The sequence below is a fragment of the Vidua chalybeata genome, chromosome 2 (assembly GCF_026979565.1).
Source record: "Vidua chalybeata isolate OUT-0048 chromosome 2, bVidCha1 merged haplotype, whole genome shotgun sequence".
Taxonomy (NCBI): domain Eukaryota; kingdom Metazoa; phylum Chordata; class Aves; order Passeriformes; family Viduidae; genus Vidua; species Vidua chalybeata.
Genome location: NC_071531.1, coordinates 116,195,676 through 116,223,111, shown reverse-complemented (window position 1 = coordinate 116,223,111; position 27,436 = coordinate 116,195,676). Strand labels below are relative to the sequence as shown.

At 50.3% G+C, this 27,436-nt stretch overlaps 1 protein-coding gene across 1 annotated transcript; it reads left to right on the top strand.

The window, feature by feature from the left end:
- Positions 1–204: 204 nt before the first annotated feature.
- PGM2L1 (phosphoglucomutase 2 like 1) lies at positions 205–27,144 on the top strand. The gene is given in 15 exon segments (XM_053934531.1): positions 205–521; positions 8,133–8,300; positions 11,509–11,615; positions 13,584–13,668; positions 15,150–15,233; positions 16,850–16,970; positions 16,973–17,042; positions 17,696–17,885; positions 18,090–18,187; positions 19,130–19,310; positions 20,886–20,979; positions 21,369–21,498; positions 22,161–22,350; positions 22,530–22,663; positions 23,536–27,144. Coding segments are annotated over 15 exon segments (1,866 nt in total). The 5' UTR covers positions 205–410; the 3' UTR covers positions 23,639–27,144.
- Positions 27,145–27,436: the final 292 nt, after the last annotated feature.

The following is a 27,436-nucleotide window of genomic DNA, read 5'->3' as shown; positions in this document are numbered from 1 at the left end:
GGACACACGGGGCGTTGTTTTCGCTCCGCGGCCGAGGCGGGACGCGAACCCGCGGCCCCCGAGCCGCGTCCCGCTCCCGGAGGCCGCCGGGAGTTGTAGTTTCTCCCGCGTGCCCTGCCCGCCCTTCCGCGCCCCGGGGACTACATTTCCCGAGATGCCGCGCGGGGGGCGTGGCGGGGCGGCGGCTCGGGGCGGGCCGGGCCGGCGGAGGCGGCGGCGGGGGCGGCCGCTCCCCGTTAATCGCCGCTGGCAGCGCCGGCCGGGCATAAAAACCGGCCCCGCGGCACCCCCGCGGCGGCCCTCGGCCTCCTCCGCCTCTCCTCGCCCCCCGGGCGGTGCGCGGTGCGGCGGCGAAGTGAAGGAGCGGCGCCTTCTCCGTCCTCATCCTCTTCCTCCTCCTCCCCGCGACCATGGGCGACTGCGGAGCCCCCGGGGACGTGAACTCCAACGTGCTGGTGGCCCGCAGCACCGGGGACGCGCAGCTGGACAAGGCGGTGTGGCAGTGGCTGAGCTGGGACAAGGTGGGCGAGCGCCGGCAGCTCCGCGGCGAGCGCCGCCCGCGCCCCGCCCGGCGGGCGCGACAGCGGCTGCGGCAGCGCCGTCCCTCCGCGGGGACTCCCCGCTGCCCCCCTGCCTGCCCCCGGCGCGGCCCCGGCTCCGGCAGGTGCAGGGATGGGCGTGGGTGGGGCTGGCCTGGCACCTGGAGCACCATCCCTGGCTCACCTGGGCACGGATGGGGCTGTCCTGGCACCTGGAGCACCATCCCTGGCTCACCTGGGCACGGATGGGGCCGTCCTGGTGCTCACCTGGGCATGGCTGGGGCTGTCCTGGCACCTGGAGCACCATCCGTGGCTCACCTGGGCATGGATGGGGCTGTCCTGGCACCTGGAGCACCATCCGTGGCTCACCTGGGCACGGATGGGGCCGTCCTGGCGCTCACCTGGGCATGGATGGGGCTGTCCTGGCGCTCATCTGGGCAGGGATGGGGCTGTCCTGGCACCTGGAACACCATCCTGGTGTTCACCTGGGCATGGATGGGGCTGTCCTGGCACCTGGAGCACCATCCGTGGCTCACCTGGGCAGGGATGGGGCTCTCCTGGTGCTCACCCGGGCAGGGATGGGGCCGTCCTCGATTGGCTGCTTGACTGATTTGCATTTAGCCACCCCAACAGCGTGCTGTTGGAGAGTGCTTTGCTTGTGCTGTCCTTGAAAGGGTTACTTTGGGGTTTTTTTTTTAGGTTTTTTTGCAGCTGATTTGTCCAACCATCGTGGCCTGTGCTTTAAAAATATACCTTGATGATGGGGGAGGGTGAGCCATCCGTGCACCAGTGGTTTAGGCTCCTGACTGCTTTTCCTTCGTTTTTTAGGTTTCTCTCTCCTGAGCCTCTTTTGCCTTTATTTTTACTAACTGGGACTGCCCGTGTGTCGGTTCTGTTCCCTGCTCAGTTTCATCCTGCCAGGATGAAAGCGGGAGAGCTGCTTTCAGGCAGGTGCCACCTGATGGCTCCGGGATGAGCTAGAAATGTGCTCTCTCCTGCATGGAAACGTGCTCTCTCCTGCCGGCTCTGCCGAAATTAACAGGTGCCATCTGCCCCTCCTGTGCTCGGAGCTGCTGCTGTGAAAATATCCGGGGGAGGGAAGGAGTGCAGGAAGGAAACAGCATTCCTGATAACACATTTGATAAGCCAGGTCCAACTCCAGTGAATATTTTATTTTAGAGATGTCTTGTTAGTGTGTTGAAAGGCTTCTGTTGTTTTTTTAACAGGTTGTTTTGTCATTCCCAAAAACGTGTGAAGTCAGAGAACTTCCACCGGGGAGCAATGTGCAGGTTAAAGCTGGCAGCAGTAAAATTCAGTGCCCACTGCAAGAGCTCCTTCGGGGGTGTGATTAACCAGTAAAATGCAAACGCAGGGTCAGTGTGAGTGTACCTGCTTGCCCTTGCTTCCCCAGGTGGCAAACATCACCTTTCCTATCAAGCTGCTCCAACGTGGAGCGTTCAGGACTACTTGGAGAGGTTTCCAGGAGAGCTCCTGGGAAATCTGATGGCTCAAAGTCACCTGGAGGAGGAGGACTGGGGGCTGCTTGCTGGGACCAGGGGTCGTTCAGGAAAGGTGTTAGAAACCAGGGGAAGGTGGTGTGGGAGGGAAGGCAGGGATTGCTGGTCAGTGCCCTGGTGTTTCCCCACAAGCTGGGGAAGTGGGGCCTTTGCTGCTTATCAGCCTTGACCCCCCCTTCCCACCCCCAGCTTCCTGAGCTGCAGGGATTTTTGCTGCCTCTGATAAAGGAAAAATCTATGCACTCCGTTCCTGGCTGTGGGAGGCTTTTGTCCTCCAGCTTGATTGAAAACTGCTGGCTGTAATTAATTACCAGAGCTGTGCTCTGTGTTCTTCGTGGCTGGGGTGTTGGGGCTCACCTGGCCCAGAGCCCTGGGTGGGTGGGGGAAGCCTGGCTGTGGGATGAGTGTCCTGCTTTCCTGCCCTTCTCAGCAGCCCCTGCATCCTCATCAGTGCCCCCGTGCCCTCCTCTCTGCTGGGTCGCTGCTTCGAGCCAGCCTTGGAGGCACAAGGCAGAGCTTTGGAGCAATCCTCCTCGGCCAAGCGTGTCAGCAATTGGTCATTGTTCTCTGCTTGCTCCCTTTAATTCCCTTTCATCCGCTTCCTGGTTTCCCTATTGTACTTCCACACGTGCCTCCAGTTCCCTCAGGGAGCCTGGCTGGTGTGGCACCTGCTCCTGCCTGGGCTGGCTTTGGCTCCTGCAAGGCACTGCTGGGACTCCACACGGCGGGGAAAGCTGGAATTAATTACCCAGGAGTTAGTTAATTAAAGCAGGCCCCGTTCACTGCATCCTCCCCTGGTTTTACTCCTGCATGGGCTCAGTATCCCTGTCTCAGCTGCAGCGTGCAGGCTTCCTCCTTGCTCATGAGGTGGTTCTGGGGTGTCCCTCGGTGTTCTTCTAGTTCTTGTGGCTTTTGAGATGCTTCCCAAGAGGAAGTGGCCTTGACAGTTTGAGACCAGTAACTTGCTGCAGTTACTTACTTGCGATATTTTTGCTTGTTAAGACTTCTAAGTGAATTTTTAAGAATAACACTGGGGAAAATGAAGGCCACAGAAGAATTTGTTGAAGCTCAAACCAACTTGAGGCTTTTCCCCCTTCCTTCAGCTACACATGCTGACGGAAGGGAGAATAGAGTGTGAAAAACAACAACAAAAAAATTTGCTGTGGGTAGTAAATTATTTTGACGGGGTGTTCGCTTTGAAAGCTAACTCCGGTGGTAAGTGCAGGTGATTAACACGACTGGGTGTGAAAGAGCCAGAGGAAATACCCAGCTAATGCCCTTGTCTTTACTTCCCCACTTGTTCCAAATGCTGAACCCTGATGAGCCACAGAAAAGTGCGTTTCTGCCTCGGCAGGCAGTTGTGCAGCACAAGGCAGGCTGAAGATTTGGCAGAGACGATTATATATTTTTTTCTTTTTGCTTGATAATACTTAAACCTTTCTGAAACGCGTCGCGAGTCTCCTGCAGGTTGAGTTCTGAATCTGGCAGTGACTTCCTATAAGTAGTTGTTTTTTATATATAATGCAATAGTTTTAGAGGGAAAACAATTACAGAACTTTTTTTTTTTTTTTCTGGTGTTTATGTGAGCACAGGACAGTGTTCAGTCTGTCACCCACACAGCAGCCTGGCTGTCTCTGTCGCCAGGGTTTGATTTCCATTTCTCTGCGACCGGGAATGGGAATTAGTGCAGGGAGGGCTCTCACGGGCTGGCTCTGTCTCCTCCCAGCCTGGCAGCGATGCCAAGCCCTGCTCCCTGGGGGTGCTGAGAGCCCCGATGGGTGTCCTGGGCACAGGGACAGGTCCTGGCCACGGCCTGGGCTCTGCTCCTTCTGCATTCCCACCTAGCCGTGGCCAGCCTCAGAGCTGCTGGAAAACCGGGATGCCGCCCAAGATGCCATCCTGTGGAGGCAGGGCGGGGGCCTGGGGGCGCTGCCAGGCGTGGGTGGGTGCTGGGGGGGCAGAGGGACCATCCCGGCCGGGGCGGCTGCGGGGAGCAGCAGGATTCCTGCGGCAGAGCCCAGCCCCAGCCAGGCTCCCGTCCTGCCGTGCCTTTCCTGCCCCAGCAGGGCGTGTTCGGCAGCGCCAGCCTCTCCCGGGGCCGCTGTCACCTTCTCTGCCACCTTATCTGCCAGCTCCCGGTGCGGCTGGCCGCGGCAGCAGCCGTGTCCCGCGGGAGCTGCTGCCTGCTGCCTCCTGATTGCGGCCTGGCCTTGGCAGGCTGGGCTGCGCGCTTACCGATGTGTGCTCTGCACACACCCGGGAGAGCAGGGACCTGCACTGGGGAGGTGGCACTGTGCACTTTGGGTTGGGATCGTTTATTTATTATATACACAGTTATAGCGGGTCAGTATCGTTTAGCTATTATATACACATTTATAGTGGGTCAGTATCATTTTTTATTATATACACCTTTATATTGGGTTGGTATAATTTATTTATTATATACACATTTATATAGGGTCAGTATAATTTTTTATTATATACACCTTTATATTGGGCTGGTATAATTGATCTATTATATACACATTTATTGTGGGTCAGTAGCATTTTTTTATTATATGTATTTTATTATATATATATTTATATTGGGTCAATATAATTGATTTTTTATATACACCTTTATATTGGGTCGGTATCATTTATTAGATACACATTTATATTGGGTCAATATCTTTTATTAGCTACACCTTTATATTGGGTCAGTATCATTTTTTTTTATTAGATACACACTTATATTGGGTCGGTATCACTTATTTATTAGATACACATTTATGGTGGGTCAGTATCAATTTTTTATGATATACACATTTATTTTGGGTTGGTATAATTTATTATATGCACATTTATATTGGGCTGGTATCACGTATTTATTAGATACACATTTGTAGTGGGTCAGTATCAATTTTTTATTAGATACACATTTATATTAGGTATCCTAGATTTATTGTGTACATAAATGTGTCTACTAGAGAGGTATCATGTGTTTATTTATACAAGTCTTATGGAGTATTCCTGGTGCTTGAGGAGGGTGATCAGATAAACAAATAATCTGTTTTCTACAGAGATTTTGGTGCTGATGGTACGGTTTGAAGGTGTGAGTTTGTTTTTCTGCAAAGCGAGCAGTGATGGAATTTTTTGTTTGGGTGGATATTCCACAGCCAGGTGTGAGGCCCTCCCGTCAGTGAATAGCCCTTGGAAAGGCCCTGCCAGGTGCTGGGGAGTTCCCTGCCCACCTTTCAGCTCCTGCCAGCCCAAGCGTCCCGGGAGGGCTGGCAGGCCAGCAGAGCAGGGATCTGGCACCTTGGGGCAATGAAATAAATGCTGTTTTCACATCATCAGCATCCCCCTGGTGCTTGCCTTCAGGTGGGAGCCTGCAGCCTCCCAGCCCTGTGCTCCTGAGCCTGGAGCTGCTTTGTTAGAGCTGTTGGGATGCAGGCATGCCTTCAGGCATTGCTGTTTTCAGCTATTTCTGTATCAAACAGCCTCGTTTGTTTCTGCTGGAGACAGGAAGCTTTAGGCAGTTTTGTGTCAGGTGGGTTTTTTTTAAGGATATTAATCAATCATTCAAACACTGTAGTCTGAAATCTCTAAGGAACTCTTATTTTTTGCTCTTGGGAAGGTGAAGCATCACAGAAGCCCCCGTGAGACCTTCAGCTGTATGACCTGATTTCATAACTGCCAAGCAAACCAGCAAAACAACCCCTGGGGTTTTGGTGTTCTGTGTTTTTTTTTTGTTTTTTTTTTTTTTTTTTTTTTTTTTTTTTTTTTTTTTTTTTTTTTTTTTGTTTCTTTGTTTTTTTTTTTGGTTTTTTTGGGGTGTGCAGTGGGGTTAAGTGTCAGCAGTGGAATTCCCAGGCCAGGGTGGCAGATGGTGCTCAGAGCCAGGCTGGCTGTTGTGAGAAGCTCAGCTGGGCCATAGGGTGTGAAAATCCAGCTTGGGGGAAAAGGGCAGGCTGGGAAGGAGTGAAGGTGGTGCCAGGCTGGGATGAGGGAGGGAATAAAGGTGATGCCAGGCTGGGATGAGGAAAGGGGTAAAGGTGATGCCAGGCTGGGATAAAGGAAGGAGTAAAGGTGGTGCCAGGCTGGGATAAGGGAAGGAGTAAAGGTGGTGCCAGGCTGGGATGAGGGAAGGAGTAAAGGTGATGCTAAGCTGGGCTAAAGGAAGGAGTGAAGGTGATGCCAGGCTGGGATAAAGGAAGGAGTGAAGGTGATGCCAGGCTGGGCTAGGGGCTGTCAGGGGCTCAAGCTCATCCATTCAATAGCCTCAGAACCCAGAGTGTGAGACACATCCTCAGCACGTCTGAATTTACACCCACTCCTGTACACTTCCCTCTTCCTGTTGGCCCAGGGATTTCAGGTCTCTGTAGAAAGCTTGGAGATTTTCACTTGTAACTTTTTTCTCCTCCTCTATTTTCTGCAGCTTCAGCTTAACTGAGTGTGACCTGAGCAAATTAAAATGTTATTTGGGTGCTGGTTTGGACAACTCATTTTTATGCCTTAGGAAATTAAGTAGCTTCAGTCAAAAATGCTTGTTAATCTATTTTTAAAAGAAATGTTTGTGGTCTTGAGTATTGCCTCAGTTTTGCAAAGCTCCATAAACTATGGGATGTGTGATTTCTATTCTGGTTTTGCAGGGAGGCAATGCAGTGTGTCCTGAAGAGCTGCAGAGGATGCTGTGCAATTTAATAACTGCATTTGAGAGCCAAGCCATGCGCTGTCACAGCGTGAAACGAGGTTCTCAATACTCTTGCCTTAGACTCTTTTCACATCAGTCATTTGTTTTCTGGTTGGCTGCCTGTGAACAGCTGAAAGGGAAACTTCCCCTTTTGCAGTTTAACATCTATTGTGCCCCATTGTTTTGGTTTCTTTTTAGGCCTGTGTTTAGCTGTGCAGCGAGCAATGCCTTGCTTTGGTTGCCAGGCCATCCAGGAGCCTGGACAACAATGGCTTGCCTTTTATTTTAGAGCACACAGAAATAAAAATAAGAAATAAAAAGTGATTTGAAGTTCACATGTCTGGTGTTCAGGGTCTGCTGTCAAGCTGCAGGAATAATTTCAGATTTTTCAGTGCGTTTTACTGGCGATTTTTTTCTCCCAGTGAAGGTGCACAGCTCGTGTCTTTGTGCTTCTCCCAGTCCTGCTGAAGAGCCTCCCCCTGTCCGTGAGGAGCGTGTTCCCAGTGCTGCTGGAGCTGGCTGACCTCTCCTCTAAATGTCAGGGGAGCCTCCCCCCTGCCCTGCAGATTCCATCTGCCTTTGCTAACCTTTCCTTGCGACCCTGCTGGAGGCTGCACCGCTTTGGAGGAGCACTTGTGCCTGCGGAGCTGCGTTTTCCAGCCCTGCAGCTCTCTCCAGCTGCGTGAGCACTGCCTCTGCCTCCTGCTGCTGCGCGTGGCCTCTGGGAAGGGCCCTGGCCACAGCGGCTGTCAGCAGGCAGGCAGAGCTGCTTGGTGGCCAGGCTAATGCAGTCTTGGTTGGGGAGCTGAGGAGCGGGCAGAGGTGTGCGAAGCTGTGATGGTGGCGTGGATTTGGGGAAATCCTGCCCGAGCAGGGTCTGGGTGAGGATCCAGCCTGCTGCGAAACACCCTGTCCACGCTGGAGGGGCTTAGCAGCCTGGTCCAGTGCAGGGTGTCCCTGCCTGTGGAATGGGCTGGTCTCCAAGCTCCCTTCCAACCCAAACCACCCTGGTTCCCAGGGTTTTACTGTGCCTCTTTCCCGTGGGTGGGGAGGAAGGAAACGCTGCGTCGAGGTTTGGATTTTGTCTGTCCTCCAGGGGCCAAGATTGGGAATGGAATTGTGTTGTCTGCCTTGGAAAAACCTGCTCCAAAGGCTCTGCCCCTCAGGCAGAGGGACTGGAAGGTGGCTTATTGACCAGACAATCGCATCAGTGGCAGCAGGAGCTCTTGAGTCCTTTGTTGATAATGATAATATGGGAATAACGTGAGAAGCGAGCTCCAGTGGAGGCTGCTGCACACACTTTTCATGGGATAGGAGGGGTTTGCTCTGGGAATTACCTCAAGCTGCTGAGCACGCACAGTTCAGCGCCTGGTTCAAGCAGACCTTCACCTTCTGTTGCAGAACCAGAAGACGAAGGAGCAGATTGAGAGCCTGCTGCAGGACGGGAAGCACGGGGAGCTGCGGCAGCGCCTGTGCTGCCGCCTCAGCTTCGGCACGGCCGGGCTGCGCTCGGCCATGGGGGCAGGCTTCTGCTACATCAACGACCTCACCGTCATCCAGTCCACCCAGGTGAGCCCTGGGCAGCCCCTGCCCCGTGGGAGCAGCTGGGGTCCTGCCGGGAGCCCCGAGCTGGGGCGTGGGAGCAGGGAGGGCTCGGGGCTCCCAGGGGATGAGGTGGCTTGGAGAGCTTGGGCTGGGCTGGGATTTGGCCAGTGGTCATCCTGCTACACAGCCCCAGGGCTGGGAATCCTATGAGCTGCCATAAGGACTTGTGGTACTTGTGCTATGGTATGGAAATACTTGGAGTGATTTAAAAACAAAACAGCAAAAAGAACCCAAACGAAAGAAGCAAAGCCCCAGCCAAACAAACATTTTCTTTTGTTTTCAGCACAAGTTGTGGACAAACATGGACTGAGCATATTACATATGCTGAAACAGTTTATTTGTGCCCACCTCTAGCCTTGACTGTCGAGAATGGAGTGAGCTGGTATATTTGGAGCCCTTGTGCTTGGGAAATCAATAAAATGTTTGTTAGGACAAGACTGACTCTTACCTAATTTGACAGATAATTTTTGTAGAAAATGTTTCAGCTCTATGATCAAAGGTGTTTTATTACATGGTTTGGCAAGGCTTGGTGAAACCTCTCATTTAATACTGTGCACCCAACCTTTTCAGCTGGTTTCTCTTGCAGGCTGATGCTCTGACCTCCCTCAGGACGTGTGACTGAAATGTGCTTGCTGCTGGCCCAGGGTGGAGGGGTGTGCTTAGGGCTTGGGACAGCTGGGACTCTGCTAAGCTGTTTGACACTCTGCTGTCTGGGCTGTACAGCTGGAGCCCACACTCTCGTGGAGAGGCCAAATTCCAGTGCTGCTCCTGGAGGCTTTGTGTTGAAGTGCTGGTTTGCAACCCGGCCTTCTCTGGCGGCTTTGCTCTGCAGTATCCTCTTGGCTCTGGCAAAAAGCTTCCTTTAGGTGTCTGACCTGCAGACTGGGCACCTCCTAGGAGGATGCTTGCTTCCCTTCTGCCCTTCTGCTGCAGGTGTGCCAGCCTCCTCTGCTGGAAAGGCTGTGATGGCAGGAGCAGGTCCAGGAGGACTGTGCAGTGGGAGCAGACTGAGAGGAGGGGATTTAACAGTCAGCATTGTGCTGCCAGCAGTGGCATGGCTAAAAGCAGCCGGACTGCTGTGACAAGCCCTGTTTCCTTGGCAGCAGAGGAGGTTTTTGGGAGTGATTTCCCTGCTGCTGGCTCTGGGGGGGCTGGCTGCTGCCCGCTCCCTTTGTGGCGGAGCGTGGCGCCGCTGGCTCGGCCACGCTCCTGGCAGAGGGCAAGCTTCCCTCTTGCTGGGCAGGGAGCGTGTTGGCAGGCTCATTTTCATGGGCACTGCTGGTTTTTGGGAGTTCCAGACCGGGGGCGTGTGCTTCTGCTCCCTCTGTGCAGCTGCTATTTTTAGTTGTTTATTAGAGCTGTGGATCAGGCTGGGAGAAGTGGATTGGAACTTGTTTCTGAGGCGAACTGCAGCAGATTTCAGCTTTGTTTGGGCTCTCCTGCTCCTCAGAAGCTGAGGCAGGAACAGTTCTGCTGAGCACGGGCAGCCCTGGCTCTCTGGGTTTGCCCTTGCCTGGGACAGGAATAAATGGCCAGTCAAACAGCGGGTGTGGGTGTAATTAATACTTCCTTCGGTTAAAATAAGCCGTAGTGAAGTTGCACATGTGTTCTGTGTCCTTCATTTGAGCTGATTTTTTTTTCATTTGCTCCTCATTTGATTTGATTGTACTGATATTATGAAAAGTCAGATCCAGGAAGGTGCAGAATATTCAGCAGTTGCTGTGGACCCTGCTGAAAACTGCAGGTACATAAACTCCGTGTAAAGCCCCGATTCCCTGGATTTTGTCCGACTTTGGTGTGTGTCCAAGTGCTTTAATTAGTGGGGAAGAAACCTGTCACTCATCTCCACAGTGACAAAAACAGCCAGCTTTGCATCAAGGAGCTTCCTGCTGCTTAAAAAGCAAAGCTAAAGGTAAAAGATGAAAATCTTAAATGCTGGGCTTCATAAAGCTGTTCCTACCTCTCTGGCTTTCATCAGCCAAAAACCTGTTTCATTCTTGATGCCATCATTCTTCCCTCACTTCTCTCTTGAGCTCGAGCATAGGGCACTGGACATGCTGTAGATGTAGACTTGTCCTGTCCCATGGATTTTGCATCAGGAAATCACCTGAGGAGAATTTTGGCTTAGATCTGAGTGCTGGCACCTGCTAATGAGCCATTAATGAGATGCACTTGTACCTCCTTTGGAAGTGGTGGAAGTTTAATAGCAGAGGCAATTAGGGACACTATCAAAACCTGAGTCTTGTTAAAGGGAAATAGAAATTCTTGAAATTGAGAGCCTTTTCCAAGAGAGGACTTAACCCCAGAGGTGCTGGAATTCCTGACTGCCCTTGGGGCACCTGGAAGAAGACTGGTGTGAACTCAGGGTTTAGACAGTGGAGAGGCTCTGCACTCACTTCCCCACTGACATTTATTGATTTATTTTATTTCCTGCAGCTTTCATAACGGTGTTTGGGTAGCAGGCAAGCCCTGTAGGACTGAGTGAACTTCAGCTGAGGAGCCTGTGGCTGAGCTTAAGGGGCTCATTTGAAGCAAACTGCTCCATAGCAGAAAGCAAAGACATTCCTGTTGTTCTTCATACAAAACCTTAGCCTAAATAAGGGGCCTGTTACAAGAAATCTGCTGTTCATGTCTTTAGGTGTTATTCAGGTTGCTCAAGTCAACCTGAGGAGTTTTCCCCATTCCTCTCTCTCCTCCTTGCAGCTGATCTTCCCCCCCCAAACCATTCCCTGATTTTTAGGCAAATTTAGGACCAGCACTTTGGAAACAGTGTTGAAAATGTCTGACTTGTGCTGTGGGCAGAGAGATAAAGACCAGGCTGGCACATCTTGTGTTGCCTGAGGGGATGGACTTCCAAAACAGGGATTTTTCTCATTTCAGTCTTGAGAAGAGGATTTGAATAAATGAAGCCACAGAATGGATTGAAAACGAGTGTTTTCATCTTGAGGGTTTGTCGTTGTCCTGCTCACTTTTATTTCCCACAACAGTTTCTCTGGTTACTTTTTCAGTGAGCACTGGGGAAAAGCCACTGCTGTTTTTGTGAATATTATGGCTGTGTTTGAGCTGTATTGCCTCCTGACATTATCCATCCTTTGTGAAAGATCACCTTTAGTGTTTGTGCGTGCTGCAGTCCAGCTAATTCTTACTTTCTCCTTTTTTTTTTTCTCTCCAGGGGATCTACAAGTATCTGGAGAGGAACTTTTCAGACTTTAAGCAGAGGGGCTTTGTTGTTGGATATGACACACGAGGTCAGGTCACCAGCAACTGCAGCAGTAAGAAGTATGAGTATTGATTACATTTGCAAGACTAGAAATGAAATTGTGGCTTTAAATGCGTTCTGTCCTGTCAGCACTCTTTGTCTGCTTGGGGTGAACTGGGCACACTCTTTCCTCTCCCTCAGTCCATTGAAACGGCAATGAGCAGAGGCTGGGGCTAAATCCTTTGTGCTGCCAGTTTGCCAGCAAAGGAGGAGTGCAAGGCTGCTTGCTCCACCAGAACTCCGCAGAATTCTCTGTAAATTCAGAGAATTTACAGATGAAATGCACAAGAACATGGGGCTTAATGTGCCTGGAGAGAAATGTGAACATGAAGGTAAACTCAGAGTCTTAACATCCAGCTGGAAAGCCCTGAATATTAACATACTTTTTACACTGTCCTTCTCTGGTATTTCACACCTGATCTAAGCTTGCCGGGGGAGGAGAGTTCCACCTGCAGCCTGCTGTAACCCCGTGGGTTTTCACTTTGAGGGGGATTTTACCTGGAATGCTTAAAATGTAGGCTTCCAGCAATGGCAAACTGTGCTCTTGGCAAGGAGAGGGGAGAGAACACTGCTTCCTGAATTCTCCAAGGAGTCTTAATCCCTTGCCACTGGGGAGAAAAACGCATGTGGGGACGGCATGCTGTGCAAAAAAGCCAACCCAGGGCCTAGTTAGCATTTAGGTAATGAGGAGTTAATTGTTGTAGCTATTGTTGTAACTAACAGTGCTTTTTTTTTTAGTAGTATTTAATGTTTTGGGGATGAAGCAGTCCAGTAGAGCACAGAATGCAGTGAGTCTCTCCTCTCCCCTGGGGCTCAGGATGCGTGTGGCCCATTCTCCCCAGGCTTTGGTGTGAGGGGTTTCAACTCACTGGTGACACTGGGCTTGCAAACCCGGACTGTGTGGGTTAGGCACAGTCTAAAAATGAGGGGTGTGAGAGTGCTGTTCCTTCCTAGCCCCCCAGAGCCTGGCCTTCAGCCTGGATGCTCATGCAGCTGCTTCACAGGTCCTCAGCCCCTGCCTGCGTGTTTCTCCTGTCCCCTGGCATCCTGCACCCTCCCAGCAGTGCTGGAATCCAGCTGAACTCCCCCAGGAGAGCTCCCGGGGGGGCAGAGTGCTTTCCCAGCACTGTGGGGTGGCAGCTCCCAGCTGTGTCCTGTGGCTGAGCTGGTGTGACCCACGCAGGGTTTCAGTAGCCTCAGCCCCGAGCTGAGCTCTCAGACCCAGCCCGGTGGTTTCAGGTGACGTTTGACAGGGGCTGTGGGGGAGTTCTGAGACTGAGGGGCTGCTGCTGCTGGACAGGAGCAAGTCAGCACTAGTGCTTGTCTGTGAGAGCAAGGTGAGCTTAGCCCCTTTAATGTCTCCTCTGCTTTGCCTCTGAGACTTCCCTTCATCTCCTGAGCTGAGCAAAGGGAGTTTGGGATCAGCCACCTGGAAGAGAATGAGCCTCCCTGGTGCTTGAAAGGGCAAGTTTGTAATAAAGTGAGGGTTAGAGCTGTGGGCACTGTTCCTGTTTCTGAACATTCTGGAATGAGGGGTGCTGCTTTGCAGCAATATCTTTTAGCACTAGATCTGCTTCCTGAGCATTGTCTGAAGCTGCTGAGCAGGGCTGGCAAAGAAACCTTCTGTGGGATACCAAATCCTTTTCCAAACCTGCTGTTGCAGACGTCTGGTACTTCAAACTCCCCGGGAAGCTGGTTCTGTCCTTGAGCAGAGGGTGGCTGTTCTGTATCTTGGTGTAGGATAGCTGCTGTGTTTGGGTGAGGGGCTGAGGTGCCTGGCACTGCCCTGGCAGCAGCTGGAAGTGCTGGCTCACATCCTGCAGCCTGGAAACTGCAGTGCAATTTGTGGGATACCACTCCAAGCACAAGCCAAAAAGCAGGAGAGTGCCTTAAGGAAGGAGTGCCTGGAGGTGGCAGGAATTCCAGCTGGCTGTTGGGCTGCCCTGGGGAGCTGGGGTGACTGAATGTTTTCTCTTTCCTGTCGGTAGGCTTGCAAAGCTCACTGCAGCAGTCCTGCTGGCAAAAGATGTGCTTGTGTACTTCTTCTCCACCTATGTCCCTACCCCCTTTGTGGTGAGTCACCTTCTCTCCTATTGTCGCAGCACACAGTTACAGGAGTGTTTGAATTTACTGAAAAGGGGAGCTGCAGTTTCCTTAAATTCTGTTATTTAACACAAAAATGGAGGCTGCTTGGTACAGCTGGCTCTTCAAGGAGGCTCTAACAAGGATGTCACCAAATTTCTCAGTGCCTCTGCTTTCAGTATTTCAAAAAGAGGCTCTTCTGGTCACAGCAGCTTTTCCTTGGCTCTAAATCCTTGTATTCCACGAGCTCTCCCAGCGTGCTGTGTGTTCTATGGTTTGAGGGATTGCCTGGAGAACCTGGGATTTGTTTTTCCACAAACCTTTCTGTGAATTCCTTCGTCCTGTTCCAGCCTCTTTCTGAGGTCTCCTGTAATCTCAGTGTAGACTTTTAGCTGGCCAGTTAAGGACTGCGATTTTTGCAATTGATTAAAAAACCAAATGTTTTTATGGAGCAGAGTTAGAGCCAGCTTTCTGCAGCTGGCTGCAGGAGGCAGAGTGTTGGTGTGTGTGGTTTTCAGGTGGGCTGGGGCAGGGTTCCAGGCAGCCCTAGGGTGGTTTAGTGGCAGGGGGTTGGTTGGTTTGTTTTTGTGGCAGGGGTTGGTTTGTTTTTGTGGCAGGGGTTGGTTTGTTTTTGTGGCAGGGGGTTGGTTTCTTTGTGGCAGGGGCTTGGTTGGTTTGTTTTTGTGGCAGGGGCTTGGTTGGTTTGTTTTTGTGGCAGGGGCTTGGTTGGTTTGTTTTTGTGGCAGGGGTTGGTTGGTTGGTTTTTGTGGCGGGGGTTGGTTGGTTTGTTTTTGTGGCAGGGGGTTGGTTGGTTTGTTTTTGTGGCAGGGGGTTGGTTGGTTTGTTTTTGTGGCAGGGGGTTGGTTGGTTTGTTTTTGTGGCAGGGGGTTGGTTGGTTTGTTTTTGTGGCAGGGGGTTGGTTGGTTTGTTTTTGTGGCAGGGGGTTGGTTGGTTTGTTTTTGTGGCAGGGGGTTGGTTGGTTTGTTTTTGTGGCAGGGGGTTGGTTGGTTTGTTTTTGTGGCAGGGGGTTGGTTGGTTTGTTTTTGTGGCAGGGGTTGGTTGGTTTGTTTTTGTGGCAGGGGTTGGTTTGGTTTCTTTGTGGCAGGGGTTGGTTTGGTTTCTTTGTGGCAGGGGTTGGTTTGGTTTCTTTGTGGCAGGGGTTGGTTTGTTTTTGTGGCAGGGATTGGTTGGTTTGGTTTGTGGCAGGGGTTGGTTTGGTTTCTTTGTGGCAGGGGTTGGTTGGTTTTTGTGGCAGGGGTTGGTTGGTTTGTTTTTGTGGCAGGGGTTGGTTGGTTTGTTTTTGTGGCAGGGGTTGGTTGGTTTGTTTTTGTGGCAGGGGTTGGTTTGGTTTCTTTGTGGCAGGGGTTGGTTTGGTTTCTTTGTGGCAGGGGTTGGTTTGGTTTCTTTGTGGCAGGGGATGGTTTCTTTGTGGCAGGGGTTTGTTTGTAGCAGGAGGTCTCTGTTCTCTGCAGCCCTACGCCGTGCAGCAGCTCGGGGCCGTGGCCGGGGTCATGATCACCGCGTCCCACAACCGCAAGGAGGACAACGGCTACAAGGTGAGGCCCTAAACCCATCCCTGCCCTGGCAGGGACACCTTCCCCCAGCCCAGGCTGCTCCAAGCCCTGTCCAGCCTGGCCTTGGAGCCCTCTGGGATGGGGCAGCCTGTGCCCGGGCTCCCCTTTCCCTGTGTGTCCTTTAGAAGGATAATTTATGGGAAATAACTCGTCCTTCTGCAGCCTGACACACTCCTCTGTGATGAGAGTACAGGAGCACACAGTTTGTGTATCTTGAGCATAAATCTGTAGTGACATTCCACAGAGTCCCATCAGCAGCTGAAGAAGTGCTCCAGCAGTTTGTGTGTTCGCTGCTGAGGCTGAAAACTCAGTTTAAATCTAAGCCAGGACTGAGGTGATTTCATGCACAGAGTAGGTGACTGTGCTGAAGGTGGGAATGATTCAAGAGTGGAGTAATAAAACACGGGAGCATTGTTGTTCCCTGGTTTTCTGGGCATTGAAGAGGGGTGGCTGGCTTCACTTGGAAAGCTTGGGACAATCAAACCATCCACAACAGCAAGTGCAGAGTTTTAACAGGGTATTTCCTTCCTCAGCTCTATAAGGAGCTGAACTAAACTCTCAGCTTTAGCTGAGCGCTCTGGAAGCCCTGTGGCAGGTCAGTGAGTGATGGCAGTGTGAGGAAAGGCAGAGAGCTCTTGGGGGTGATCGAGCTGCTCTCACCTTCCCTGGAACAAGTCGTGAAGTTCTTCAGCAGCCTTTGCTTCTGCTTAGCTGGAGCAATGAGTCAGGAAAGAAGCCACATGAACTTCCCAGGTGCTTCATTTGTCAAGGAGCAGTTTTATGTTTGTGTCTTCTGATACACAGCAGTTTACAGAGATGCACACTTCAGTTTAGCCAGGACCCTGGCGTGTTTCCTGGTTGAGTTTAGCCAGGACCCTGGTGTGTTTCCTAGTCTTTCCCAAGGGCTGTTCCATCTGTCACAATTTCCCGAGTGAATTTCAGCACCTTCTGGAGGTTTTGGGCAATGTTAACCGAAGGTGAGAAAGCAGAGGCAGATGATCTGAGCAGAGTCTGCACTGTGAGCCCAGCTGTGCTGCTGGCAGCAGAGTGTGGGAAAGCTGGCCTCTAAATCTTTAACAAAGGCTTTATTCTGTTATAGCTGAGCTCAGATACGGTGTTTCCACTCCAGAGGGTGTTTCCAGCCCAGAGATTGTGGTTGTTCAGCTGTGGAAAAACACGGACCTTGGCACGCTGCTTATCTGTTTTGCTTTGGGTTCAAAACCAAGCTGTGTTCCTTTTTCAAGAGGCATGCCAGCCTTGGAGAAGGTGATCCTTTTCTACTGTTACAGTTTGCACAGCACTCCCAGATACAAGTGCCCGGTTTTGGTTTCTCACATGCTGATATTTCAGCTGTAATAGTTCAATACCAATACTTGTGTGAAAGCAGGTTGTGTTGCTGTGGTGGCTCCATTTATCAGTCGTGAACTCAGAGGTTCGTGCTGGATGATTCCAGATGTCTTGAGTATCAAGCCAGTCAGATCCTGACCTCTCTGTATGGCTTAGGCAGGAAGCAAGTGGAATCCCATAGTTAAAATAATGTATCAGGTTAATAATCCTCATAAATAAACTGTGTCTTGTTTTCCTTCAACTTACCCCAGGTGTATTGGGAAAATGGAGCACAGATCACCTCTCCTCACGATAAGGAAATTATAAAATGTATAGAGGAGTGTGTTGAGCCATGGAATGGCTCTTGGAATGAAAATCTGGTAGACACCAGTCCCTCCGACAGGATCCTCTGAAGAAAATTTGTGACAGCTACATGGAGGACCTGACAAAGATCTGCTATCATAGGTATTGTATAAAGCAAAAGGCACCCGAGTTCTGTTTTAGAGTAAGCTGTGGGTTGCATGTAGAAAAACTGACTGCAGACAGACTTCACTGTGCTCCCTGAGGTGTCATTACATTCAGGGGTCACCATCCTTAGGGTTAAACAGTTTGAGAACAAAGCAGCTGCCCTTGGGGATTAAGTTACTGTGAAACATCCCAGTGGATACCATTTAATGCAAGTGAATATGCTCTGAGAGTTCTGAATAGAATGCAGGAATTCAGAGTAAAAGTGAGGTGCACATGCATAAAATAGATTCAGTCTAAAGGTTAGGTGGGGCAGAGGGTGAGAATAAAATGAAGAAGATGGGTGGCATGAAGCAGATCTGGAATACCATTTTAGGGTGGTGGAAGCACTTGAGTTTGATGTAGAAATCAACAGCTTATTCTTGGGAGACTTTGATCTGTTTCAGAGGAAGGTAAATACTTCATTTTCCAGGAGAGGCAGCTTTAAAGCAGCATTTTCTAGTGCACAATAAGCACTTTCACTCATTCCTTTGAAATGAATGCAGGAATCAGCAGAACAGTACTCAGAGGGACTGCAGTTGACTTTGCTTTCCCTCATGACAACAGCCTTGTTGGAGAGCTGAGATCCCACTGGAGCTGTGTTTCCTCCTCAGGGAGCTGAATGTGCAGAGCACTTTGAAGTTTGTCCACACCTCTTTCCATGGAGTTGGCCATGACTACGTCCAGCTGGCTTTCAAAGCCTTTGGCTTCCAGCCCCCCATCCCAGTTCCGGAGCAAAAAGATCCAGACCCAGACTTCTCCACAGTCAAGTGCCCAAACCCTGAAGAAGGAGAATCTGTGCTGGTAATTTGGGTTCTGCTTCGTCTGATTTCCGTGGGGAAGAGCAAACTGAGGGGGGGACAGGGAGAACCTGCTTTCTGCTCTACCAACACAGTGGGCAATCCCTGGGGGGGTTTTCTTTCACTGGGTGTTAGGTGTAAGTAGGGAGGCTGTGGGTTCATTTACTCTGGTGTTCTGGGTTTTTTTTATCCCTTCTTCTCCCACCAGGAGCTGTCACTGAGGCTTGCAGAGAAAGAAGGTGCAAAGGTAGTCGTGGCCACTGATCCAGATGCGGATCGGCTGGCAGTGGCAGAACAGCAGGAAAAGTGAGTGATGGGACCCTTTCCTGTGTCTTCCTGCAGAAAAGGTGGGGAGAGCCACAGAACAGCCCCAAATGGGTGCCAGGCACAGGCCTCCAATCCACTCTTTTCCTTAGCTATAGGGATGTTTTTCCTCCTAGTTTTATCCTTTGGTATAGCTCCAAATGCATTTTAAATCAGTTCACCCAGCAAAGGGTAGATGAAATGCTTACTGGTGTAATAGTAGATGGCCAAATAAAGCTCAGCTGAAAACAGAATGGTTATTGAAGACAGTAAAATCCTTTTGTTTGCTGTGTTTTCATCAGGCAAACCTTCCTTGGTGGTTGTCATGGGCTGTTTTGGTGGAGTGGGGTTTTTTGTTTGTTTCCTTATTTTTAATTTGAACCCTTTGTTTTCCCCTGCTTGTTCATATGGAACAGAAATTATTTTTCTCCCACTAACAGGCCCCAGTTCTGATGGTTGTGTAAGTAAAAGCTGAGCAGGCCCTGCCTGACTGCAGTGTTCAGGCTGCTCTGTGTGGATCAATTCCAGACTGCTCTCCTGCTGCTGGGGTCATCAAAGGCCTGAGCTGCCAGAGAGGAGACCCTGGGCTTGTCTTTGGGCTTGTAAATCCGTGAGGTGTGATAGGTGTGGAGTCTGTCAGTAGGGTGGCTTTGCCTAGAGCAGCTTGTCAGTGCTGTGCTCACATCCCGTGTTCAGTGCCTGCAGGATTCCTGTCCCCCAGCCCTCACCTTGCCCCTCTGGGTGCTCAGAGCCTGCAGGGCTCCTCACCTTGCCCCTCTGGGTGCTCAGAGCCTGCAGGGCTCCTCACCTTGCCCCTCTGGGTGCTCAGAGCCTGCAGGGCTCCTCACCTTGCCCCTCTGGGTGCTCAGAGCCTGCAGGGCTCCTCACCTTGCCCCTCTGGGTGCTCAGAGCCTGCAGGGCTCCTCACCTTGCCTCTCCCCACAGTGGCTGCTGGAAGGTGTTCACGGGCAACGAGCTGGCAGCCCTGTTTGGCTGGTGGATGCTTTCCTGCTGGAAGGAGAACTGCCCCCAGGATGCCGACGTGAAGAATGTGTACATGCTGGCGACCACGGTCTCCTCCAAGATTTTGAGGGCAATTGCACTTAAAGAGGGATTTCACTTTGAGGTGGGTGTGGGTTGTGTGTTGCTGTCTCCATCCGAACCCCTGCTGGTGACCTCATGGAGTGAGAAGTGGGCAGGGGACTCCCAGGCTTCTGGCTGGCAGTTCTGAGGGATTCCAGCTTGCAGAGAGTGAAATCAGGCCTGTGTGGGTGAGAGAACAATCTCCTCAGTGTTCTGGGACTGGGAGATCAGCGTGGGCAAAGCTCAGTCCCAGGGACACAAATTAACACCTGAGCTGCAGATAACAGGATATCACCTATCATACATCTATTCAGATAACCAGAGCTGTGGTTCTCTGAAATCCTGCTGTGTGAGAGAAGGGAGCTTTGTGCAGCCTGCCCTGCTCGCTCTGAGTGCTGCTGGGTTTGTAGGGAGCACTTGGGGGTTGCACAATGGCCCTTCAGGTGCCTGTGCCAGCCAGCTTTGGATTTGGGTTTACTTCAGGCAGAGGAACTCCTGTGTTCACATCTTTAATATGCAGCTTTAAGAACTTGCTAAGAAAGAAACTGGGGGTGCTCCCCCCAGGCTGACAGTTCAGTTCCTGCATCAAATTAAATGGGATTTCTGTTGGATGTTAGCCAGAAGTGAGGTAAGTGCCTGAGACCATAGCACAAACATACAAAGGCCAGGCCTCGTTTATACACATCTTAATTAAATCCATGTGCAACAGGAATAAATATTTAGCCAAAAAATGAGGAACTTAAAATTGAAAGCAACTCTGAAAACCATTCTGAGTGACTGGCCAGATGATCCTACTCAGGGTTCCTTGTCAGTTCCTTGTAGTGGATTTGGTTCTCTCTCTAAATACTGTTTGTTTTTTTTAATTGGAGAAGGACATACTTGACTGAAAGAAAAAGAGAAGCTAGGAATTTACACAACTTCTTGGCCTTCTCTAAAAGCTGCCCCTTCTTATTTGTAACTTCCTTCCCTCCAGGAAAAGCTGTTTCTAGGCTTTTGACTGCTTTTGCATGATTTATGTAAAAACCCCCCAGAACAGTGCTCTCCCCTCCCAGCACCTAAAAGTGTTGCTTTTATATTTCTGTAGCTTTTCCTCCTGAATAACTGTGTCTCACCTGATGAGCAGCACAGATGATCAGATGTGATCTGAGCACCACGGTCCCTGGCACACTTTTTCCTTGGTTTGGCACCTGTGTCCTAGTTGAGTATCCACTAGGAAAATCCTTTCCAGTGGCTCTTTGCCTTGGACTCCTCATCCTAACTGAAGAGAGGACTTGTCTGATGCTTAAAAATTTAAAATTTAAATTTAAAAATTTAAATCTAATTAATTGACAAGCAGAATAGGGACAGTAAAGAAGCATCAGACAAGGAAAACACTTCAAAAGAACCAGAAAAACTATCCTTAAGCTTTAGTGTTTGACTCTGTAGCAGTCTTTCCCATTGACCCTAAAATTCAAAATACATTGTTGTATTTTCTCTTTGGTTGGTGTTTTGGTTTTTTGTGATTTTTTTTTTTTAATTAGTCTGAAGTGAGTAGTGGCTATTCTTTCTTTGAATTGAAAGTATGTATTTTAAGCACTCCTGTTTGTTTGTTTGTTTTTTTTTTCCTCCCCTGATTTAGGAAACACTCCCTGGTTTTAAATGGATTGGAAGCAGAGTAAAAAATCTCCTAGACAATGGAAAAGAAGTTCTCTTTGCCTTTGAGGAGTCTATTGGTATGAGTGCTGGTATCCCTTTAAACTGTTGAGAACTGAGGGGGGGAATGTGCTCAGGAGGGGCTGATCTTAACTATGAAATAGAACACACAGAAAAAATGCTATGTTTTTATCATAGTAGTTCATGGCATAGATATTTTGCTCCCATCCAATTGGCCTGCCAACTCCCATAATAAATTGTGTCCAACTTGCTGATTCTGGTGTTTTGCTTATCTTCCCAGCCCTATAACCCCCGAGTTCATTAGATTTCTCCTGCATATGCAGCAATAAAGCAGCCTCTGTGTACTGGCCAATTTTCCTTTACAGGCTCAAAGGTTAGAGCTTCAGTTGGGTGAATCAGTGTAATAACCTGTCAGGTTATTTTTCCACAATCCCTTTTTCCTTCCTAGGCTTCATGTGTGGCACATCAGTGCTGGATAAGGATGGTGTGAGTGCAGCTGTGGTCATTGCTGAAATGGCAACTTACCTGCAGGGCCAGGGCCTGACCCTGGCACAGAAACTCGTTGACATTTATGAGATGTGAGTGGTGTTTTTCATACTGGAATACTCTACTCCACTGTTTCAGAGCTGGGAATCATCTGAGGGATATTTACTTAAATATAAATAAATATTTATATATAAAAGTACATGTTTGTGTCCCTCAGATGTTTTCTCACTGTAAGCTGCTGTGGGGCTGTTTGTTGTAGCATGGATTACAGCCCATCACTGGGGCAGATATCACAGGGGGCTCCAGGAGGGCTGGAGAGGATTTGGGACAGGACACAGGGAATGGCTTCCCCCTGCCAGAATGGATCTGTGACAGAGCAGGAAGGAATGGCTAGGGATGCAATCCCAGTGATAAAATGCTGGAGGGCTGGAGAGGGATTTGGGACAGGACACAGGGAATGGCTTCCCCCTGCCAGAATGGATCTGTGACAGAGCAGGAAGGAATGGCTAGGGATGCAATCCCAGTGATAAAAGGCTGGAGGGCTGGAGAGGGATTTGGGACAGGACACAGGGAATGGCTTCCCACTGCTGGACTGGATGTGTGACAGAGCAGGAAGGAATGGCTAGGGATGCAATCCCAGCGGTAAAACAAGGCTGGTGTTTGTCAGAATTAAACCCTGTACTGACATCTTTTGGGTACCAAATGTGCCAAAACCCTCTGAATCTCGGAACTGAAAGCATCAATCTGCTCCTAGGTATGGCTATCACATATCCAAGACTTCCTATTTCCTGTGCTACGACCCTCCCACTATCAAAAGGATATTTGAGAGGCTGCGGAACTTCGATGGCCCCCAGTCCTACCCCAAGTGCTGTGGCCTTTACAGCATCCTGCACGTCCGAGACGTCACCACGGGCTACGACAGCAGCCAGCTGAACAAGGAGTCAGTGAGTTACAGAGTGTTTGTGCAGGGGAGGGCCTGCAGAAACTGGAGTGCACGGGGAGGGAGAAGGAGGAGCTGTGGGACGTGCTGGTGATTCTGATCCCACGACCTCTGCTGCTCCCGCAGCTCCTGAGCTCCCAGGGGCTGCTGCCGTGGCAGTAAGGGGCTGCTGTGGTTCTGTAGGTGCTGCCAGTGAGCAAGAGCAGCCAGATGATCACGTTCACCTTCCAGAACGGCTGCGTGGCCACGCTGCGCACGAGCGGCACCGAGCCCAAGATCAAGTACTACGCCGAGATGTGCGCGCTGCCCGGGCACAGGTCAGTGCCCCAGCCCTGCTGCCCACTTCAGGACTCCAGGAGGGGACCCCCAGCATCTGCTGCAGCAGGCTGCTCTCACAAACCCAGTTCCCCAGTTACTCAGAGTTAAAACGTGCTCGGGTGACAGAGTCACAGAGTTCTCTAGGCTAGGAAAGCTCCCTGAAGCCAGAGTCCAGCCTGGGACCAGCCCTCACCGTGTCAACCGGACCAGAGGGCTGTCACATCCAGGCTTTTCTTTCTCTCTTGAGGTTGTGCTGCTGCTGGTGAGTGTGTTTGCAGCCAGCTGGGTTCCCACTGCCTTTGGGAATCTGCTGTTACCCTGAGCTGCAGGAGGAGAACTAGATGATGTTCACCTGGGCTGAGCTGCTTCCAGTTTAAAAGTGGGAGGGGGGAATCCAGGGTGTGTTTACACCACAGAAACCTCTTTCTTCATGATTATGGAACCATGGAATGGTTTGTGTTGGAAGGGACCTTAAAGACCATCTTGTTCCATCCCTCTGCCATGGGCAGGGGCACCTTCCCCCATCCCAGGTTGCTCCTGGCCTTGGGGTGGGACAGCCACAGCTGCTCTGGGCATCCTGTGCCTCACCACCTGACCATTGCAGTATTAATTGAAGTTAATTTAATTAAAGGAGGAAAAAGGCCACTAGAGGGCTCTGGGCACCATCTTTAGAAGTCCCTTCCAGCTGGGACCATTCTGTGATTCCATGAAAATCCTGCTGGAAAGGACCTGGCTAAAGCAGGAGTCCTACACCTGGCAGGGTAGGAAACACAACAGGGCAAGTCCATCCCCATCAGCTCTTGCTGTTTGTTCGTTTATTTATGTTCGGGCCTCTCCCAGAGCTCTGAGCTGGGCCTGTTCTCTCCTGCAGTGACAGAAGCGTGCTGGAAGAAGAGCTCCAGAAGCTGATTGAGGCTCTGATTGGGAATTTCCTGGAGCCTGCCAAGAACGGGCTGACCTGGCGCTCTGCGTAGAGCCCGCTGCCGGGGGAGGCACGGCTGGAACAAAGGACCCAGGAGCAGGACAGCTCATCTCTGTGTGTGTGTGTGTGTTTTAAACAGCTGCAATCTTTTTCTGTAAAGGAGAAGCATTCTTTTGTCAGGCTCTTCACCAGATTGGGGTAAGGAGAGGAGGTCAGAGGAAAGGGTAGGATTTCTTGTTGCAGTTTTCAGTCCTTTTGACCAAAAGTTTAACTAACCCACACCAATGCAAATGAACTGCCCTGGTACCTTTGAGGCAGCTGAGCTTAGCTGCTACATCTTGTCTTAAACTCAGTTCAGGTACCTAAAACACCTCTTTTTTGGTGTGTGGAAAGGTTTTAAAGTTTTAAAGGAGTGATCACTCCAAACTGACAACAAAGGCTGCTTCTTCCCTGCAGCTGAGACCTTCCATGCAGGTCTGCACTTCCAAAAGCATCAAAGCAGAGCTCAGCGTTTCTTCTTTAGGCAAATCGCTAACATTTTTCAGCTACTTAAGAATTCTTCTGTTGGTAAAGGTGTTCTTGGGCATTGTAGCTTTCCTGTGTGTGTCTTAAAATAATTGGCAGTGAAACAATAGTGGCAACAGCTTCAGCTTGGGGTTGGAATTGCCTGGTGCTTTCCAAGGCTTCCAAAGGAGCAGGAGCTTGGTCATTCCTTGGTAAAATTGCCCCTTCTGACTACCACAGGCTCTGTGGCTACTTTTTGTCCCACATCTCTGAAGGGTCTTGAGCGTTCTTGATTTTCTGTGTTCATTATTTTGGATGAAAATGCCAGTCAGCGACTTCTTGTTTTTTGCTGGCCTGTATTTATGTTGTCTGTGTATTAAAAAATACAAAACCAGGGAAGAAAGTGGAGATGAGACTGACACAGTTACTAAATTGTGATTTTTTTTTTTTTTTAAATTTTGTCATGCCCTGTCAGGTAATTTTGCAAATACTATTATTCCTTATCTTTAAGGGTAAATTTTTAACAGCTTCTTTCATTTGTTTTCTCCCTTTGCTCAAGTAGCAAGTGGGACTTGTAATGACATTTTCCAAAAAAAAAAAAACCCACCCAAACCAATACTCAAGTTCTCCTTGTGGTTATATTGGATTTTGGGCAATAAAGGCCATGTTTTGGCACAGGAGAGCTGGCTCTGGAAGCTCCCTGCTGCCACTGGCAGCAAGTGCAGAGAAGCAGCAGCAATTCAGTGCAGGGTTTTGTCTGTGTCGGAGATGATGGGAGAAGGACCCAAGGTGCCCTGGAGTTCAAGCTGTTGTTTTGCCACTATTGTTGCCTCTCCAAATTCTTCCTCCCTCCGATGATGCCCTCGCAGCTGGATGCCACAGGATGGCACAGGGTGGGTTTGTGTGTTGCCTCTCCATGGCTTCAGAGAGCCCTGAGCTTTGGGGGTTTCCTGCTGCCAGCAGCTTTGCACTATATCCATGGAGAAATATTTCAGTGTCTGTGAGTGTACATGTGCTAGAGAAGGTCTGTGTTGCACAAGTTCTGACCTGTCACTGCTATTTATTTATTTTTTTTATTTTAAGAGAAAGTAGCTCCAAATTGTTCTGCCAGTGAGTGAAATGTATCTAATGCCAAAAGCTTGTTTGTTTTTTTTTTTTTTTTTACCTTGATTGAACATTTGACTGACATGGTGGGGAAAACAGGCAAACCCAGATACACTCGGAGGATGCTTGTGTTGTTGTCTGTGCTGGGTAGGGCTGGGAAAGCATTTCTGACTGCTGCTTTGCATTCCGCTCTCCCAAAAAAGGGTGCAGATCTGGATCCCCACTGCACTGAACTTGAAGGAGCTCTTGCTGTTCCTTGCATTGGCAGCAGAGCAAACCCTGAGGCGCTGAGGATTTTGTTCTCCAAGCAGTGAAGAGAACAAGTGACTTGGGACATAATTTTGAACAAACACTGTAAAAAGCATAGAGTGTGTGTGTGGTGAGCCCAGCTGTGTGCTATTGTAGCAGTCACGTCTTGTGAGCGATGGTTGTGCTCCCACCGAGAGCAGGAATCCGCAGCTTCCCAGAGATCTGCTTTGTGTCAGTGGGCAAGTGCTGGAAGTGGAGACAACGTTTTCAAAGAAGCCTTGTTAGAAGCTGGTAACTGTTCACAGTCGAACTGTCCCTAATTGAAGAAGAAAACCCAGCTGTGGGGTGTTCTGTGTCTGGGGTTTTCCCCATGGCTAGGTCTGACAGGGAGCTGTAGCTGTAGAGATGCTTTTGGGAGGACGGCAGCAGGCACAACGTGTTGAATGTACTTTCAGGGTATAATGACTCTTTGCTGTTTTGAAACTGCTGCTACTGTTGTTTTCCTACTGTATTGGAACTGTTTGATATATTTATACTGTTCCATTTGTGGAACTCCTTTATCTCCTCCCTCTGGTCTCGCATCCCTTACTTCTGTTACTGTGAAGGACTGGAATTCTCGTTTCCTTGCCCTGTAACTTTGTAATGCATCGTGTTAGAGTTCACTTGGTTTGTGCACAACCTTCTTTGAGTCGTCAGCTGCTCTTTCCCACTCCTCAGATAAGAACAAAGGCTTTTCTGACTTGAGTAGAAAGCAGGTCACAGATCAAAGGGTGCTGTGGATGTTGTTTCTGAGGTGCTCCCAGGTGAAACACAGCTTTTCAAAGGCTGGGCAGTGGCTGAAGCTGTGGTCATACAGCCGGGGTGTTGGGTTCAGTGTTTGATAAAATCCAGAGGGCTTGGGTTTGTCCCCTGGCTGTGACAGGTTTAACCCCTGTGGTGAAGTCCTGTGTCCCTGGGCCTGGGACAGGAGTGCAGGGCTTTGCCAGGCAGGGCTGGCTGTGAGGCAGAGCTTGCAGCTGGGTTTCTTACAGAGGTTGTGATAGCGCATCCAGGGTGTGGATTCCACACGTGCAAGCGCTGTCCACGTCCGTTCCAGCCCCTCTGAGGGTGTGTGAGGGAATTGTGAACGCTGGTGTGGCACAGGAGCAGGGAGTGTGTGTGACAGGGAGGGCTGGGCTGCACTTGTGACAGGGAGGAGCAGGGTAGCCCCCACTCTGCTCCCGTTTCCTTGCAGGACGTGTTTGTGTGGAAGCCAGGAGAGGAGCCGTGGGTTCTGCCACTGGGGCAGGGTGGGATCTGTGCACTGCCTCAGGAAGCACCTGGATGCTCTCTTAATTCTAAAACTGATACTGTTATCACTTTGTTTTATCTTCCCTCCCCCTTTTTGTCCTCTCCCCACTAAGAGGGGGCTCCTTGCATGGTGACACCTGGGTGGTTACAGTCCAGCTTGGTTCCCTCCACTCAAGAATGGCTTTGTACAGGTGACTGAAGTATCTCAAGTTGCATCATTCCCCTTGCCTGGAATCTTGGGGAGTTCTGGATCTGTACTCCTGTTTACCTGATGTCTGTTCTGTAAAACTAGGGCGTATTACAAATACAGAGTGAGAATTTGCACTTTTCTGAAGACTTTCTGTGTACTGCTATGTGGATTTAGCTGAATGAAGTGTTATAAGTAATAAAATATTCCCTTCGTAGTCTCAATCCAGGTTTCTTTGTCTTCTTTAGCCAAACCCCTCTGCCCTAGAAGCTGAGCTGGGCTTGGAGGAATATCCATGTGCCACTTGGATAAGGCCTGGGAACAAGAGACTGTTCAGAGCCGCCTCCTTTTGATGGCACTGAGCTCTCCCTGATGGTGGAGGGTGTCCCTGGGGCTGTGGGGACCCAGAGTGTCCCTTCAGTGGCGGCTGCAGGGACATCCCAGGGCACCCTGTGTACCTGCTGTTGTTTTATCTGCCAAGGCTGCTCTCCCTGGGCCCCTCTCCTCCTCCCAGCT